Source organism: Hoplias malabaricus, chromosome 1 (assembly GCF_029633855.1).
Source record: "Hoplias malabaricus isolate fHopMal1 chromosome 1, fHopMal1.hap1, whole genome shotgun sequence".
NCBI classification, from domain to species: Eukaryota; Metazoa; Chordata; class Actinopteri; order Characiformes; family Erythrinidae; genus Hoplias; species Hoplias malabaricus.
The window spans coordinates 81007129-81025807 of NC_089800.1; the positions used below are offsets into that span (position 1 = coordinate 81007129).

The 18679-nt window shown below is 40.2% G+C and overlaps 1 protein-coding gene across 4 annotated transcripts in view; it reads right to left on the minus strand.

Annotated features, from left to right (window-relative positions):
- Positions 1-18679, minus strand: part of myt1lb (myelin transcription factor 1-like, b) — a 135978-nt gene that overhangs the window by 84311 nt on the left and 32988 nt on the right. For 3 of the 4 annotated variants that reach the window (XM_066674947.1, XM_066674954.1, XM_066674929.1), the window contains exons 2-3: positions 2887-3008; positions 351-399 (exon numbers count right to left, since the gene is read on the minus strand). In XM_066674947.1, coding sequence (XP_066531044.1) covers positions 351-399 — 49 coding nt within the window. In that variant the 5' untranslated portion in view covers positions 2887-3008. Of the gene's footprint in view, positions 1-350; positions 400-2886; positions 3009-6243; positions 6256-18679 lie in introns of those variants that run through there. The other variant, XM_066674938.1, reaches the window with a different exon arrangement.

Sequence of the window (18679 nt, forward strand, 5' to 3'; positions counted from 1 at the left end):
TATATGTTTTTTCCAGGTTTTACCAAAGCAATAGACAATGTATCTCCATTCTGTCACACACACACACACACACAGGCCTGCTCTACTTTACATTGTACATTGTAAAATAATGATATTTTAAAGTAACGTCTCGTTCCGTTAAGTTACACGGATCCTATAAAGTTATTCTGTGGAAATATGAGGTTTTGTTATGACAGTGAGGAAACTAAACAAGATTCAAACCTATAATAAAGAAGGTTAATCTTAAAAAATAAAGCTTCTTATATATTTACCTATGTAATAATAAAGCAATAACATTGAACACTAAAGGGTTAACAGCTGTAACATCAGTGAGGAGGTGCTGAAAATACCTTTTGAGCGTGTGCGGTGGCGCTTCTCGTCTGCTACATCCACCTCCATCTGCAGAGTCGTGATTGCCATGTTAGTGTCACAAATATATCCACACACACACACCGACACACACACAGAATCACACAGAATCCACTCACAGGACTGAGAGCACATGTATATAACTGCTGACACAAAGCGAGTGCTAATAATTTAATAGATGTTTGTCCTTTGTATTTAATTCAAAGACATCCCAAAAAGCACAGGCTATTTCCAAACAAAAGTACTGAACTCATTAAAGGCAGAACTGCTGTTCCCTTCCATTAGAACATTACACACTGAATGCTGTGCTGAGCACAATAACACACACCATAAGCTAATGGACACTGGGATAGTACCTACCGAGGTTAAGAGAGGTTTTTTATTTGCTTTTTGCAAATGCATGCAAATGGAAGGGTCATTTTGCTGGTGAAGCTAGCCGCGCTAAAGTGCTAACGCTAAGGGTGGCATTTTTAAGGATATTTCCAGGTGTTGCTAAATATTCATGCAGTCAGTCTTTGACAATCACAGAAAATGTGCGCTAACGTTTGTCTGAGTGTCACTTAAACCTTCAGCCCTACGCTGGCAAAGCCTGCTCCTTTAATGAGGTCCATAAATGTTTCAAACAGAGAAAAATAAAACGATCAAAGCTAACGACATCCAGTTAATCTTATTAATCGTCCAAACGGCAGGGGGATCCTGTCGTGAGGGAACACTCTCCCTCAGTACACTACTGCTGTTACCATGACAATGTGAGGGAACCCTTCCCACAGATATGAAAGAAGCATGAGGAATTATCTAGCCCAAACCCCTCCTGATGCACCATTCAGCTGCTGACATTTACTATTGCTGCATGGGCAACATTGCACACCCAGGCGAAGGAGAGGCAGAGAGGGGTGAGCCTGGTTACGTAAGAGTGAGTATACACCAGAAAATAACTCCTTTAGCTTCCTGAGCTCTGTGAGCCTAAATCTTTGGTCAGTGGTCTACTTTCCCAATGCTACAGAGAAACAGAGGAAGGTCAACACATAGCCGTAGAATGCCATAAGAGTCTCTGAACATATTTGCAAGGAAATAATTCTTTCTGACCCTCTAGGATTACGTCTAAGCCAGGTCAGGAAAACACTAGTCTTTAGAAATTGATTGTCTTTTTCCTACTCTCTTGCTAACATACCAGTGGACTTTCTACAATTACAGACGGTAATCTGTCTGGTGCTCTGCATATTTTGTTAGCCCCCCTTTAACCCTGTTTTTTAATGGTTAAGTCAAGACAATGCCACCAAGCTGCACGGAGGGTAAAAACCCTCATTTTAAGTCACCAAACCTTGTTGAGCTGATGCTAACACATTACTGAAACTAAACACGCTTGAATGACATAGAGCTAACTCTCCGATTCTGTAATGTTAGCTAAGAGATGCCTACATTATTTGATCATTTGTGTTAATACTAATATTTGTGTTTCCCAAACAAATATATGCTCTCCACCCTAAAAAATAGCATTACTTAATATTTCTCCAATGCACATTTATATTTCTCCATCTGCCGTATCTGGAGTTTTTTAACTAAAGCTTTATGAACATCTTACCACAGCTGAAATCAGTGTCCCGAGCCATCATTAAGAGTTCTGATGCATAATCACAATGTAGGAGGGGAAAGTAAATATGCAAAAGCAAGGGGGGTCAGTAAAACGTAACCTCTCGTCTTTTAAGAATTAATTAAGATAATGAGGTCCATTTAAAATTCCCAGAGGAATAGTGCAAGAGGATTTAGTCAAAGAATTTCCCAAGATGTATGTCTCATTACAAGCTATTTCTAATAAAGCTTGTAAAAAAAACTAAACAAAGCCTAGTAACAAACAAGTGTGTGGTTATTTGTTAAGTAATAGTAAAGTAATAATAAAGTAGAGTTAACTAGTAATAGACCATTTAACACGCAGAACCTTTCTTTAAACACATATTCGTCTTTTTGATGTATAGATTTTTTTTGATTTCATAGATGTATTCCTTGTTTAAATTTAAATGAAAACCATGGCCTTGGTTTTAATCATCCCTCAGTATCCACAGGGGTTGGGACCACTTGCAGATATAAAAATTAGTGGATTCACAGTATAAGTCCCTTATATTAAATTTCCTCATTTGTATATTACCTACACAAATCCTGCCTTATGTATTAAATCAACTCTAGACCACTGTTTTTTGGAAAATGCCTGAAATTTTAAATATGTTTTCAATCTGTGGATGTGGACCCTGAGGATATGGAGGGCTGAGAGTGTATGATGTGATTTATCATACACTGGGAGCTTTGAGCAAAAGCTTATTAGTAAACAATACAAGAATGTAGCTACAGCATATACACTATTATACATTATATTTGAATATCAAACTAAAATGAGAGGTGTGTGAGAGTGTGTGGTAAATGACGTAACGTAGCAATACAAGAATAAACGCAGAGAGAGGGAGAGAGAGTGAGAGAGACAGAGAGAGAGGTGGAGCGAGAGAGGTGCTTGTAGTTTAATGGTACCTGATATGATTGCAGGGTTGATTGCTCTTTGGTCTGGAGCTGGTGTTGATCTTCAGCTCTTGGTGGTAGATGTTAGATTAGAACTCCACCAGAGTTCACCACTCCTCCTCCACTTTCATTTTCTGAAACATACGTACACATACATGTCATTATGAATTCAAATCTGCATGCAAATCACATTTACTGTGTAAAGCATGCCTTATTGGCCTCTATTTCTCCTCATCTCCTACTCGCACATGTGCCACTACTCACACACATACACTGGTTCTGCCATACTTGTGAGGACCTTCCATTGAAATAATGATTACTTTAGCCCAGTAACACTATACTATACCTACGCTTAACACAAGCCCTAACCTTAACCTCTGTAATCAAACGTATATCATTCCACTCTTTTAATTTTTCACAGTTTAGTTCAGTTTTTATTTTTATTTATACATTTATTTTTTAAGCATTAGAAATTATCATTGTGAGACATTCCAGGTCCTCACAAATGTTTAAAAACACATACACACACACGTGTATTAAATATATTAAAGCACTATATGTAATAATATAATGCTCCATAAGACATAAGCAATACTGTGCAAAAGTCTGTGCAGATTTCATAAACCCATTCATCTCTGCAGTAGCAGAGTAACAGTCGCAAATGCACTACAAGTAAAATGAATTCCATTTACAATATTTGTTCATAAAATGTTTATTTAAAATATGAATGAATAAATGAATCAGTTCAAAAAGTTGTGAGGACTTTACATAACGTTATATTAACATTATATGGTAAGATTGCACAGACGCAGCAGACCCTCTCTCTTATAAGGTGAGAGAGAAACGGCATTTCGATTCTCCTGTGTGTACTAGATATATAGTGGAATTGACAATATAAATCCTTGAATCTTGAATATTCTATATATATTTTGCATATTCGTGCTGTCAGAAAACATATGTATCTTAATAATTATAATCAATGTCTATATCCACTGGCTTTCAAGGGTTTATGGTAAATTTACTAATAGAAATGCTTCATAAATAGAGAACAACATCCTTTAAGATTCATTTTTGAAGATGATATGGATATATGATATTACATATATACAGGGTGGGCCATTTATATGGATACACCTTAATAAAGTAGGAATGGTTGGTGATATTAACTTCCTGTTTGTGGCACATAGGAGGGGGGAAACTTTATAAGATGGGTGGTGACCATGGCAGCCATTTTGAAGTCAGCCATTTTGGATCCAACTTTTGCTTTTTCAAAGGGTCATGTGACACATCAAACTTATTGGGAATTTCACAAGAAAAACAACGATGGGCTTGGTTTTAACATAACTTTATTCTTTCATGAGTTATTTTCAAGTCTCTGACCACTTAAAACTGTGTTCAAAGTGCTGCCCATTGTGTTTGATGGTCAATGCAACCCTCATCTCCAACTCTTCACACACTGATAGCAACACCACAAGAGAAATTCTAGCACAGGCTTCCAGTATCCGTAGTTTTAGGTGGTGCACATTCCCATTTTATTAAGGTGTATCCATATAAATGGCCCACCCTGTATTTTTATTTTTATATATTTTTTATTAAATATTTAAGCCTAACAGTGACCCTGAACTGGATAAGCGCTTACAGATAATGAATGAACGAATGAATTTAAGCCTAATCCTAAATATTATTCAGGAACTGGGAATGTATTTTTTCTGTTTTTACAAGATGAAATATGAAGCACTATTAGGGTATCCTACAAAATGGGACAATTTCATCTTGAACATGTACAAAAGCAACCCCCCCCCCCACACACACACACATGTGTATGCGCACACACACACACACACACACACACACACACACACACACACACACACACACACACACACAAACATAACACACCCCCTCTTCATGAACCTTAAAAAGTACAGGATAAAATCATGGCAGCGTGCATGCATCATTAGCTATATTTGTTCTCCCTTCCTGTAGAATATGATAGATTCCACTAATTGCTCCTTTTGCCAGCTCTATTTCAGAGAGCAATAAGCAGCGATTGAGAGGGAGGAAATGCGATTCATTTCATATTCAATGTACATTAATGCACTGAGATTATTTATGTAGCTTCGGCTAATTTCAGCATTAGTCAGTTTATCATTTGCTGGGTTTGTGTTTTAAGATTCAGAGACAGATTCAATGACGTAATGCACAAAGGTCCTAGACAGGGTTTAACGTTAAGCTAAAAAAATAAAAGCACTTTGCATTCAAAAGATATTTATTTCAACCTGAAAATCATACAGTGAAATAAAAATTAATTACAATATTTAGAGGAAATAATGAATCAGCATAACAATAAATGGGGCATTGGTTTGTCCCATAATTCAGGATACAAAATCTGATTTGGATATAGTAGCACTTTAAGATCATTAATAAGAGGGTAATCATATATTTATATCATATATGGTAAATTAAATACACTGTAAATGTGTTACTAAATAAGCAGTAATTACAACTGTAGCAGGTTTTGTAATATTAGGGTTATTACCCTAAGCACAGTGCAGTAGTTCTGCTGAAATGATGTGTTAGAAAAATACTCTTCACTTATCTCTGCTTTGCATGATCTGACCTGACCATGGCTTTCTATTTATAACGTCCATTAAAGACATTTACCAGCTAAATTACAGTAAAACTATATTAGATCAGTATAATGCTTCTTTCCATCATTTCTTAATTACTTAGTTATCTCACATCAGGAAATAATATCAGACCTTCAGAAAATATAGCTACCTGCTGTAATGAATATTGGGTGTAGTGTGTAACGCCACTGCCCTCTACATATGTGATTGAATTGATAGGTAAAAATAAATTGCTGCCATCATATTACCATATTATTACACATTTATTATACATATGTAAAGTACTACTTTACATTCCAGCTATAGTTAAAAAAATCCTGTAGTTGGATCAGGATGAATAAAATCCACTTTAAAAGCTACAATTAATATAGAATATAGTACAGTTCCCTAATTAAAGGCATGTGCTTGAGGGTACCACCCCAGTGACCATGAAAAGTGCCACCACAGCGAGTGCTTCTACAAGTGTCTACATGGAGAAATCAAACTACCAAATATAATCCAACAAATACAGCACATAGTGGTGCTTTGTATTACTGTTATTCCTAAGACTGCATTCAATTAGAAAAATAAGCTAGTCGGGGTCATGCAAGTGTGAAGCCAGTCACCTGTTAGGTTTTACAGTTTCCTCATAGCAACAGCACGGCAACTGAATATGGGACAGCATAACAGATTGCAAAGGGAAAAATATAAACATAAAGAAATATTCACAGACAAAGATTTCCAGCAATTAGTCACGTACGCTAAATGATTCCGGCTGAGAAGTGAGATGTTGGAATCTTCAGCTTATCTACTGAAACATATAATTGGATATATCCACCTGTTATAAACCCCAGAGACACTTTTGATAAACATAAATAAATAAAATGCTTCTTCATGGACTTCATTTTAATGACCTTGAAGTGACAACACTGTATTATTTGGAGGTGACTATGTGTGTGATGTGATATATATATATATATATATATATATATATATATATATATATATATATATATATATATATATATATATACAAGCATCACACACACACTGTTGTAAGTATTTCCACTCTTCAATAACACAACTGAAAGTTGATAGTGGAATATCTTGGAGGGTAGAACATTTTTTCTCTCCTTGACATTCCACTAACAACTTAGAGTGACATTATTGCAAAGTAGAGGCATTTAGGAACCACAGCTTCTCAGGCAAAAACTGACAGAGTTACAGGGTGTAGTTACCGAGGGCCGATGCACGAGTGCAGTAGACCAAATTCACCAACTTTCTGCTCACTTATAGTTCCAACCCACTCCTGGCCTGAATATTATCATAAAAACCATGTGCCGGGAACTTCATGGCATGGGTTTCCATGGTCGAGCAGCTGTGAACAAGCCTTACATGACCAAGCAAGGTGCCAGGTGTCAGATGCTGTAGTGCAAAGCGTGCCACCACTGGACTCTGGAGCAATGGAAGCATGTTCTGTGGTGTGGCTAATCATGCTTCCCTATCTGGCAGTCTGGTGGACGAGTTGAAGTTTGACGAATGCCAGGAGAATGTATCCTGCCTGACTGCATTGTAAGTTTTGTTGGAGGAGGGATAATGCTGTGGGGTAGTTTTTCAAAGCTTTGCCTAGGTCCCTTAGTTCCAGTGAAGGGAAATCACAATTGGACCATGGTCTTTCTAGAAGAGTGGAAGCTGCTACAGCTGCAAAAGTGTGATCAGCTACATATTAACACCCATGAATTTAGAGTGAATTTAGATGTCATTAAAGCTTCTGTAGATGTAATTGTGTGTGTGGGGGAGGGTAATACTTATTACTATAAGGTCATAATGTATGGACCTTGTGTTACTATAAAAGCAAAGAATCACATATATAGGGTATATCATTTGTATGTAATATGGATATGGGCTACATATTCATAAATTGCACATATTCACAGTGAAAAGTCCATACTGTTTTTTTTACAGTTATAGTAGACACCATCTGGTAGCAGCGCACTGATTATTCCAATATGATTTTGCCTGACAGATGCATTTGAATATATTGCATTGTGAAATGGGTCGACTGAAAACATGCTGTGTTTCCTTAGCTGAGGAGAGACAGAGCTCTTTCCCAGAGCCCTATAGAAAAAGAAACACGGGTTATTTTTCTCGGAGCCTGCGTCAGTCTCCTTCACAGATGCTAATTAGAAGTAGCCTGGTAGAGGCAGAGAACAGTGAGATGAAGATGAGGTGTTAATGATGCTGCAGTGGAGTGTGGCGAGAAAAATGAAGGCCCTCTCAGGAACCTGACACTGTGCTTATAATCAGAGTAATACAGTTCTCTGCAGCTCTCCAGCCAGCCATAGCTCTGCCATGACCCTCCATCTTCCCCCTCGCTCTTTTACAGACGTGCGCACACACACACACACTCACACACACACACACACATACACACACACACACGCACACACGTACACACACACACACACACACACTGACATAGTCTTACATGTGTAAATGTATACATAAAAAACTTATTACATAGAATAATTATAGTACACATGTTATATACCTGTAATAACCCCTTTTTTATATAGTGTAATATTTTTATACAAAGACATACAGACAGACAGACAGACAGACAGACAGACAGACAGACAGACAGACAGACAGACAGACAGACAGACAGACAGACAGACAGACAGACAGACAGATAGATAGATAGATAGATAGATAGATAGATAGATAGATAGATAGATAGATAGATAGATAGATAGATGCATGCCTATGTATGGTTAGTATAGACTAGGATTGTTTCTCTGGTTTACCTACATTACACACACACACACACACACACACAGATGTGCCCCCTTCACTAATAGTCTACAATCAGTCTCAGCCACCTCACAATCCCACACACAACAGTGAATGCCTTGCCTGCTTTTATGAGGTCGACTGGGTTTTGTGTGTGTGTGTGTGTGTGTGTGTGTGTGTGCTGGCTGGGAGAGATAAATGATGCATCTGAATTCCAGCACTCAGTGAATTTTTCTCACCAGGATTTCACCCTCTTTTAGTTGTGTTGTAGCGTGCTTCTCTGATGCTGCCTCTCGCCCGCTTTCTGTCACATCTCTTTGTTGTGGGGATAAGAAAGCTAAGCACAATCTCGCCCAAAAACACAGCACGCCTCCTAACTAGACACAACACAGGAGCTCGCATGGAAACGCCACCCTGCCCTTCTTCCAGCAGCGAAACAATCAGTCTGTGCAGGGAACGGAGGAGGGGAATCAGACTGGTAGAGGCTGTGATGGGGTCTGATTGGGGAGTGGCTTGAGGTGGGTGGGGGGTGTCTTGGAGGGGTATTGCTGGGCAATATATCATCTATAAGTAATTTAGTAGGAATGGTTGTATTGGTGACACCTAACTAAAGTCACACCTAAAGTCTTTTCCTGGAAAATGAGAGCTAATGAACATGAAGAAAAAAATAAACGAAAAGTATGTAGTAGTACACACTATTGTGTAAACGTGGACTGCCCTTGTGCTCTCCATGTTGGGCACAGAAAATGGTTCAGAATGCTATGAAAAACCATTGTGCTCCATTAACTCCTGTTCAGCTTTAAAATGGTGTTTTCTTTCTCCTGTGAATTTACTTTATTCCAACAGATGATGGGGTTCTTAAATGTAACTTTAAAATAATCTAATATCTTTACATATTTAGAAAATTTTGAAGATATATTGTGTTCTATGTTTATCAACCAGCACTAAGGAAGGGGTTTAGAGAGAGAGCAGAAGGAGGAGGCTCATCTGCTTGTCCTATATAGTCTGTGCAGCTGATTGTCTGTGCTTTAGTATGCAGCTCTCGGAGAAGGCATTAATTCTGCTTAGTGAGTGGGCTGCTCGCTCCAGTGCCAAGGCCAAGCGCACAGAGAGACAGAGAGGAGGAGAGAGAGAGAGAGAGAGAGAGAGAGAGAGAGAGAGAGAGAGAGAGAGAGAGAGAGAGAGAGAGAGAGAGAGAGAGAGCTCTCTTTAGTGCATGCATGGTGCCATGCATTAAACATCAGCGAAGCTTCCCTGTGGTACAAATGCAGCACTCTAAGCTCCATCCATAACACAGTAACACAGCCCACAGACATCCTGCCTGTATTGAGACATACACAAATTAACCATGCTGTGATATTCCAGGTTTAAAGGGAGGGAACACACTGATATGAAATACTGATATTTCCAGCTTTAAAGAATGAAAATACAGATATTCCTATTTCAAAGCAGGGAAATACTGACAGTCCGTTTCAAATAAGGAAACACAGATATTCCCATTGTGAACAAAGGTGTTTTTCAGAGGGCTGAAATACCAACACTGCAGTCAAAATAGTCATGATATAGTTTTAAAGGCTTGAAATAATAGGATTGCACTTTTAAAAGATACAAAGGTGTATATGCCAGATTCATTATATTAATAATACTTTTAAATATTCCACTTTTAATAGTGTTGTAAGGGGGTTGTGTGATGGTGCAATGGTGTAATGTTATAAGAGTGTAGATTGTAAGGGTGCAATAGTGTGACAGTGTAAAGGTGTAGTGGTGTAAAGACGTAATAGTGTGAAGGTGTAAGCATGTAGTGTTGTAATAGTGTGATGGTGTAAGTGTGTAGTGTTGCAATGGTGTAATAGTGTGACGATGTAAGGGTGTAGTGATGTAAGGGTGTAATAGTGTGATGTGTAAGGGTATAGTGGTGCAAGGTTGTAATAGTGTGATGGTGTAAGGGTGTAGTGGTGTAATGGTGTGATAGTGTGATGGTGTATGTGTGTAGTGGTGTAAATGAGTAATAGTGTAAGGGTTTTAATAGTGTGACTGTGTGAGGGTGTTATGGTGTATGGGTGTAATAGTGTGACGGAGTAATAGCTTAAGAGTGTAGAGTGTGAGGTTTAACAGTGTGACAGTGTAAGGGTGTAGTGCTGTAATAGTGTGATGGTGTAAGGGTGTAGTTGCCTAAGTGGGTAACACTGTGATGGTGTAAGGGTGTAGTTGTGTAAGGTGTAATAGTGTGATGGTGTAAGTGTGTAGTGGTGTAAGGGTGTAACAGTGTAAGTGTTTTAATAGTGTGATGGTGTAAGGGTGTAGTTGTGTAAGGTGTAATAGTGTGATGGTGTAAGTGTGTAGTGGTGTAAGGGTGTAACAGTGTAAGAGTGTAGGGTGTAAAGGTGTAATAGTTTGATGGTATGTGTAGTGCTGTAAATGTTTAATAGTGTAATGTGTAAGGGTGTAGTAGTGTAAGGGTGCAATAGTGTGAGGGTGTAAGGATGTAGTACTGTAATGTTTAATAGTGTAATTGTGTAAAAGTATGATGGTGTAAGATTGTAATAGTGTGACGGTGTAAGGATGTATTGGTGTATTGTGTAATAGTGTAATGGTGTAAACGTGTAGTGGTGTAAGTAGTGGTCTAAGTGCATAATAGTGTTGATAACAGTGTGTAACAGTGTGATGGTGTAAGTGTGTAGCAGTATAGAAGTGTATTGGTACAGACATGTAGTGGTGATATCAGAAAACATCAGTGCACTCAGCGGCTCACGTCTGAAATCCACCATCTTAAATAATCCCACGCGCAATTTATAATACTCTTTAGTGGCCTCATTTTCTCTCTGCAGTTCTTGTCGTGTCTCAGGGCGGCTCGGGCTGCCTGACCTATATTTTGTTTTTATAGCATCAGTGAGCGAGGTCCTCTACTGTTACCTTAAGCCAGCATTCATCCCTCTCTCATCCACACTCTTCCCTCACAAATCCCCCTGTCTCCCTCCCCGTTCCCTGCAGCCTCCCCCATGTGCCGGAATGCTGCAGCTGAGGTGATCATTGACCCGTCATGCCGCCAGAGCGCGGTGTCATTACTCATTTATGGAATGGCAGAGCGTTACTGTGGGAGACAGGACAGGGCTGGACCGGAGGGGGCTAACTGAAGCTGTCTGTCACGTTCCTGTCCCACCCCCGCTGCACCCGGACCCTCACAGCCCCCTGGCCCCCCAGCTTCCCGGCCCCCCTCTCGCTCTGAGAGCAGCCGAGAGCGCTCGGGGGCTCAGAGATGGGAAATTGATCTGACTGCAGCAGGGTCACACTCTCCCAGCTCATTACCAAGGTGCTGCACAACACACAACACACCACTCTCACAAAACCATTCACTCCACACCATCCACACACATACACACACACACACACACACACACACTGAGGCACACTGATGTGTTGGGGACGACACACTGAACTGAATCTGCAGACAGTGTGTGTTACATGCTCCATGCAGCATGGAGTATACACCTTCAAACATAAAATGACTGAAATCTGAAGATTTCACTGTAGTGAGGTATAGACAATAGAAAACATTACACCAAGGTCTTTTCTTTTACTTTTGCATTGAAAATGACATGAGTATTGTGATCTTTCAAAAAATAATATAAAATTCCTTAATAAATAATGGCTGGCTTTCCTGTAAGTTTAAAATAAATTAGAATAAATTCTATATTATTCTATTATTATCAATGCAGTTGTATAGCCACCTTCAGACTGACGTAATGAAGAAAATTCTCAGCCTACATGAATTTTGGAAACCCATAAGCACCAGGAAAGACTAGATTTGGTCAAAATGCCATCGGCTTCAAAGCATTTGCCAGTCAATAATGTGGCTCCAAAATACACATCCTTCTTACTAGAAGCCCCTGAGAGTAACCTTGGTTATGTTCTAGGTTTCAAAAACTGGCATATAGCGTGAAATAGATTTAATGCAACACTTCACATGACCTGCCTAATAAAGGACATAAGGCTTTTTCCCAGGGCCCTAAAATGCAGACCATACATTTAAATACACAAGGAAAAAAGTTTACCGTCATTTGTAGAGTGTAATTCATAATGTGCTGTGTTTTGTTTCATGATGTAAAACTGTGAAACATTGTCAATCCCATTTTATTTTATTACAACCCATTACTGAAAACAGAATGAATGTACACACTGCAAAACCGCCATAGCAAAATAAAATTCAACAGATTATTGAATCTATTCAACTGACTCACTAAAAAGAATCAGTTCAAAAGAACATATTGCAGTTTATAAAGCTAATCCAGCGTCTAATGTATTCAGTGTGTTCAATGACGTTAAAACGTGAAGACTGCCAGTACTTTCATCAATTCAATGTCCAAACACACCATGATCAGTGTGTGTGTTTCTACCTTGCACCCAATTACTCTGGGTAGGCTCCAGACCCACCCACCACAAATGAACCGGATGAAATGGTTACCGAAAATGAATGAATGAATGATGTCCAAACACAGCATAGCTGGTCCACAAGCTACCATGGTTCAATTAAAATGTCCACTCCATTATCTAACCCCGGTACAGTTAAACCTCCCTCTGTACGCCAACCTGCAACTCTTCCTAGACGAGCTGTATAAAATATTTGTATTTTGTTAATGCTAGTGGATTTGTATCTGATCCAATAAATGTTACTTTTTCTGTAATTCTAATCCATAGCTTTTAGGTTTAGATACATAAAAAAATACTAGATATATGTCTTTAGCCCTTTGTTCCCACATTGGTACATCCCTACACCAACAACTGATCATACCATACTCAATTAAATATTTAATATACTATATTATCAAGCACCAAAAGCTAGTCCTATCCTCTCAAACACTAACTGCTAACTCTATAGACACCTAATGCCAATCTACTGAGACCAACACACCAAATATCCTCAGGTCACAAAATACAGCCTTCCTCCTTTGAGTGTCTTAATGGAATTGGAGTGTGCCGCAGACTATCATGGCTCTGAGGACTCTCGCCCGTCAACCTCCAAACAAACACACGGCTGTATGTCTCCTGGGAGGCAGAGCGTGAGAGACTTTAGGTGGAAATGCCATTCGCCCGCAGTGCAATTACCCCACACTCTAGTAATCGCCCTCACAATGCAAGGACGGCTGGGGAAATTCAGGTGAGAAATGCCAGGCAGCAATCAGGCAGTGGAATGGGAGAGTGAGGCCATTTTCTTTCATTTGCTATCAAATGCGGGTGTCAGGCCCTTAATTATGAGCCAAGTGACGGGCTGGGGTGCTGAAAGCCTTATTATTCCAGCGAGCTGCGCTCAAATCAGTTTTGTATTGATGATCCTCTGAGAACAGGGAAAGCAACGGCCAGAGTCTCGGAAAAACAACAGAGAACAGAGAGGGAGAAGGAGGGGAGGAGAGGTGGAGAGAGAGTGAGAAAGTGAGAGGCTAGAGAGGGACACAGAGAGAGGGAGAGAGAGAGAGAGAGAGAGAGAGAGAGAGAGAGAGAGAGAGAGAGAGAGAGAGAAAGAAATTGAGGAAAGGGCAAAGAGCTAGAAAGGCACCATCCAACAACAGGGAGCAATGGAAATGATTTATGTTTAGTACTGTATGAACCAGAGATCCATCACACTCATCAAATGCTGTAAGAACCACCAGCAGCACAGAGAGCACTGAGAAGCAGTACTGCTCCAGTTGGCATGTTGTTTACAGCACTATAGAAGCTGCCCCTAAAAGTGGATTATCCTCTTTACAACTACACAAGTCTGGACTGCCACTGCTTGGAAAGAAACCCTAAAGTAACTTAGTTACTGAAAATCCATACTGCTCAATGATGCTTACACTACATGACACCCCTTAGAAAAGCGGGAAATGAAATGGGATGCTTTGGAGCAGAGAGCCTAAGATCACCATGCCCAGTACCAAGTATCAGCCAGAGGGGTATTAAGCCCACATCCCAAACCCCCCCCCCCATCCCCACCCCCCACCCTCCTGCCCCCAGCACTGGACTGTGAGAGAGTGGGACTGCAATCTCTGTCTCCAGAGGTTTGGACACTCATTGTCCATTTTATCAGCTACCCTTCCTAAGTGCACTATGTGTTTCTACACTAACAGACAGTAGTCCATTTGTTGTTCTGCATACTTTTTTCATCCAATGTCATCCTGCTCTATGAGCCATGAGCACTGACATTGTGGTGGTGTGCCACAATAGATCAGCTACAGTCTCTGACTTTACATCTACAAGGTTGGCCAGCAAGTCAACTGCATCTAATTCAGTGGATTCAGTGACTGAGTGAGCACCACTCTGTGAAACAGGGGACTAGCAAAGTATGCAGAGCTACAGGTAAACTACAGACTTTAATCTTACACTTTAAACTACAAAGTGCACCTATAAGGTAATTGGAGCCGATCTAATGAAATGAATTTGGTGAACTGCAAAGGTTTAGCTCTGATCATCAACTGTCCTCGGTATGGATTCGGCTGCATCAGGCGTGGGAGCTGGTGGTCGATGAAGCCAGTTTGACAGAGCGCTGTCTTTGTGAGAAAAGAGAAGGTTTTAAGGCAGGTTTGGGATTTGAGTGTTTCTTGGCAACCATAAATCACAGCCCCTGGATAAACACACCTAATAAGCTAAATGTGTCACCCATGGAAACACATATGTCAAGAGCTATAAACAGTAGAGTCAGCCTAGAGCTTTGTTCAGTCGGGAGGAACTCAAAGCAGGATCCACCGCTCTGTGCCTCTCACACATCTCAGATCCATTCAGAAATGTTTCACTTGGGAACAGAGGGATTTAACCTTGCAGTGAAGCAGTGAGGCATTATATCCTTCCCTAATCATTATCATTACAGTACCCTGGTATCACAAACAAGTGCATTATACAAATGTGGTTTCACTGAATCAAGACTTAAATATGTATTACACAGCTCATGGATCCTGGGGTCCTGGGTTCAAGCCTCTCCCTGGATCACTGTTCGTCAGGAGTTTGGTGTGTTCTCCCAGTGTTTGTGTGGGGTTCATTTGAGTGCTCCAGGTCAGAATGCTGAGAGTCTCGGTCCAGTATGCTCCCTCTCTCGTTTTCTGCTCAAACTAAACAACTGAAGTTGATTTTCTGTGGTATTTCAAACAGTGAATGTAAACATATAAAAGCATTTGAAAGGATAAATCTGAAGTACGCGGACTTGGCGGCTGAGGTGAGGGAACACGGATGGCAGGCACATCGAAGACCGGTGGAGATAGATGTTAGGGGATTTGAAGCCAAGTTGGCCACATCCCTGCTTGTGCAGTTCAGAATCAGGGGCAGGAAACTAAGGGCAGCTGTGAAGGAGTTATCAGAACCAGCTAAATGATCTAGTAAGTGGTTGTGGATAAGGAGAGAACAGACTAGTTGGGGAATTTCACTGTATAGGTGCTGTTGCAGTTGTAGCACATAGAGTTCACAAGGAACTGGTGGCACTGAGCATGCATTAACGGTGCCAGTGGGGCTAGGTACTGCCTTAGTCACCAGGGAGGCCAGTGTGAATTTACGGTTGTTGATGGTAAAGTAGGACTGTAAAGCTGGCTTGGATGCGGGTGGGTCCGGGATGCCAGACTTCACTGTTGAGCCTTCTGGAGGTATCGTGGGCTTAATTCAGCGAAACACTGAAACCCCTGTGAAGAGCTAGTGATTCAGTGGGTGATTTGGGTACTCATGGGCTGGGCTCAGTGAGTAACCTTAGTTGTTAAGTGTAGCTGGTTACTGATCGGATCATAAATGGCCACAGCAACCTTAGTGGTTACGTCTAGGAAGAGAGTGGGATGGGCATTATGTGAAGCTCTAATGAATTGGCATATGATATTTGACATCTTGTGTATGATTACAATAGACAAGTTAAACTTCAGCCATGTACAAACAAGTCATTTTTTCTCAAACACACGGTTCCACCTTAAAAGACGCAGAGCTACTGAATGTAAATGCCCAGAAAGAACTGTTTCACCAAAATTGTCGTCGTTCTATAAGCACTGACAACATCCTTAATATACACCGAAATCACAATAATGAAACATTTAATCAAATTGCCCACCACTACGTCAAATATCACAATATTTTTGCAGTACACTTTTCCTCCAGTGTCCTTCATACCCAATGTAAGAGTAGGATGTCTACAGCTATGTAATATACAATTATAGTACAGTTTAGAAATGTTCCCATCCAGTCTCGAATAGCTGTCATGAAGCTGAAGAAAAATAGCAGTAAAGAATTATTAAGGAAAGAATGTACATTTGGCAGTATGTGATTGGCACTGGAAGGTGTGCATATGTGTGTGTACGTATGTGTGTCCTCTGTACATAACTAGGCCCTGCTGGTAATGGCCCTCTGATGAGCTCTATTGTTCTGTGTGAGTGTGTGTTTTTGTGTGTGTGTGTGTTGGGCTTGGCTATGGGGAAGCAGCCTGCTGCTGCTTCTGCAACTCCAGCAAGACGGCTCCCAGAATATCAATGATCCTGTCTGCAGACATGGCACCATGTGCCCACCAAAGCCTGCAGGCTCCTGCTGCCCACACAGTGGGGAACACACCGGGCACAACACTGCTACAGTCTCTCTCTCACACACACACACACACAGCAAAGACAGACAGAGAGAGAGAGAAAGAGAGAGAGAGAGAGATACAGGCTCATACAGCCTGTAAAACCTGCACAATGTCTGAATGCATTATATCAATTTTCTTGCACTTTTATTGGATATATTATGCTCAGGGTCAATTGTTGGCTAGAGAAATATGAAGACCCCTCCCCTCCATCTAACACCACTGAAATAACATTGCTGTACAAAAGAAAAACATGTATCTCCCAAATAATAACTTTATAGTCTAGGGAAAAAGCCTTCTTACTTTTCAGTGGAAGTCATTTTGGAGCACTTCTATTGGTCCATTCATTATGACATTTTTACACAATATGAAGAACTGCTGCTGGGTTCAAATGACGTAGCAAACTAAAAATTCTTTGGACAGTGACGATACGCTTGAGTAGCTTCTGTGATCCAGGACAAATAATTCAACATAGTACGTAAACAAACTAATGTTATCACCGCTGAATGCCATCAAATCCTCATAGAAACGGTCAGATAAAGAGAGTGTCACTGTAGAAAAGAAAAAAACAACAACCTACATTAAAATACCCTTAACGAAACGTAAAGAAATGTTAGATGAGCAGGTGTACACAAATACTGACCACATGTTGATCGGCCATATTGGACTATTTTTATGGGTCCATTAAGAATGAATTTTGGCAAGGACAGTATTCAGCTTGGTCTTGACTATGTTTTGCAGTATACTCTACAAACAGATAAACAGGATCAAAATATTCCCTTTGTTCTGACTCCAGAATCGACTGATTCTCGTGGCATCGTCTTACCTATTGACTTTCACTATTATTTCAATGTCGGTATCATAGCAGTTAAAACAGGCAGGGCCTGGAGGCTGTATAAAATTGGCAGCACATGTTAAAATTTGTCATGGTGGCTAAGCAGAAGTGGCAATCACAGGTGCTTTTAAGGTTACCTGTGGTTCACGTATAATTTCTGGTAAACTGCCAAGCTAATTAAGTAGCGAGCTATGTGGACATTAATACAGGGCAGCCTGTTGGTATCTCTCAGTATTTATGGCTATTAAGGTACAGTGCAGTAGTTATGTTATTGAAATATACAGGAATCTCTGTTTTTAATCAAAAGTATAATGGGAAAGCCCATCATCTGATGTTCCTACCAAAGACAGGAATCAGAGATTATGTCTTTAAGTGGAGAAAAGCATTTACGAGGCAGGCACTTAAGTGCACCGCTTGTGCCTGAATCTGTGGAGGTGTAAAACACAGGCTGGCATCAGAAGATGTGCAGTGGCAAAACAGCAACAATTTTGAGCCCATAAACAGGCAGTGTGTCTCAGGCAGGGTGGGCATGGTGCCCATTGCCAGTGTAAGTGAATTAGATGGGCACCAAGCCCACCAGTCCGGCAGTCATCCCGGGCAAACACTACAAGTTTGTGTAACAAAGACACGTCTTAACTGTGGCAAGTGCTTGAGTCCATGCTGGTGATTGGTTGATCAATGCTCCACCCACAGATGGAACAAGCTTTACAGAATGGAAATGATCATTTATATAAGTGATATATATTAAAAATCAGAAAATAAAACCCAATTAAAAGCTACATAACAACATGTAAGTGATTCAAACCGGGCTGTTACAGTCCATAGACAGTATACATTTTCAAGATTTCAATTTAAGCACTACTGAGATGGACCATGATGTTGTAGCTAATAACAAGGATATGCATTATAAAAATCACATAATTGTTTGACTGAGTGAATAAGAGTGAGAGAGTGAGTGTGAGCGAGTTAAAATCCATTCATCCAAAATTCATGATGTTATTCACATGTAAAAAC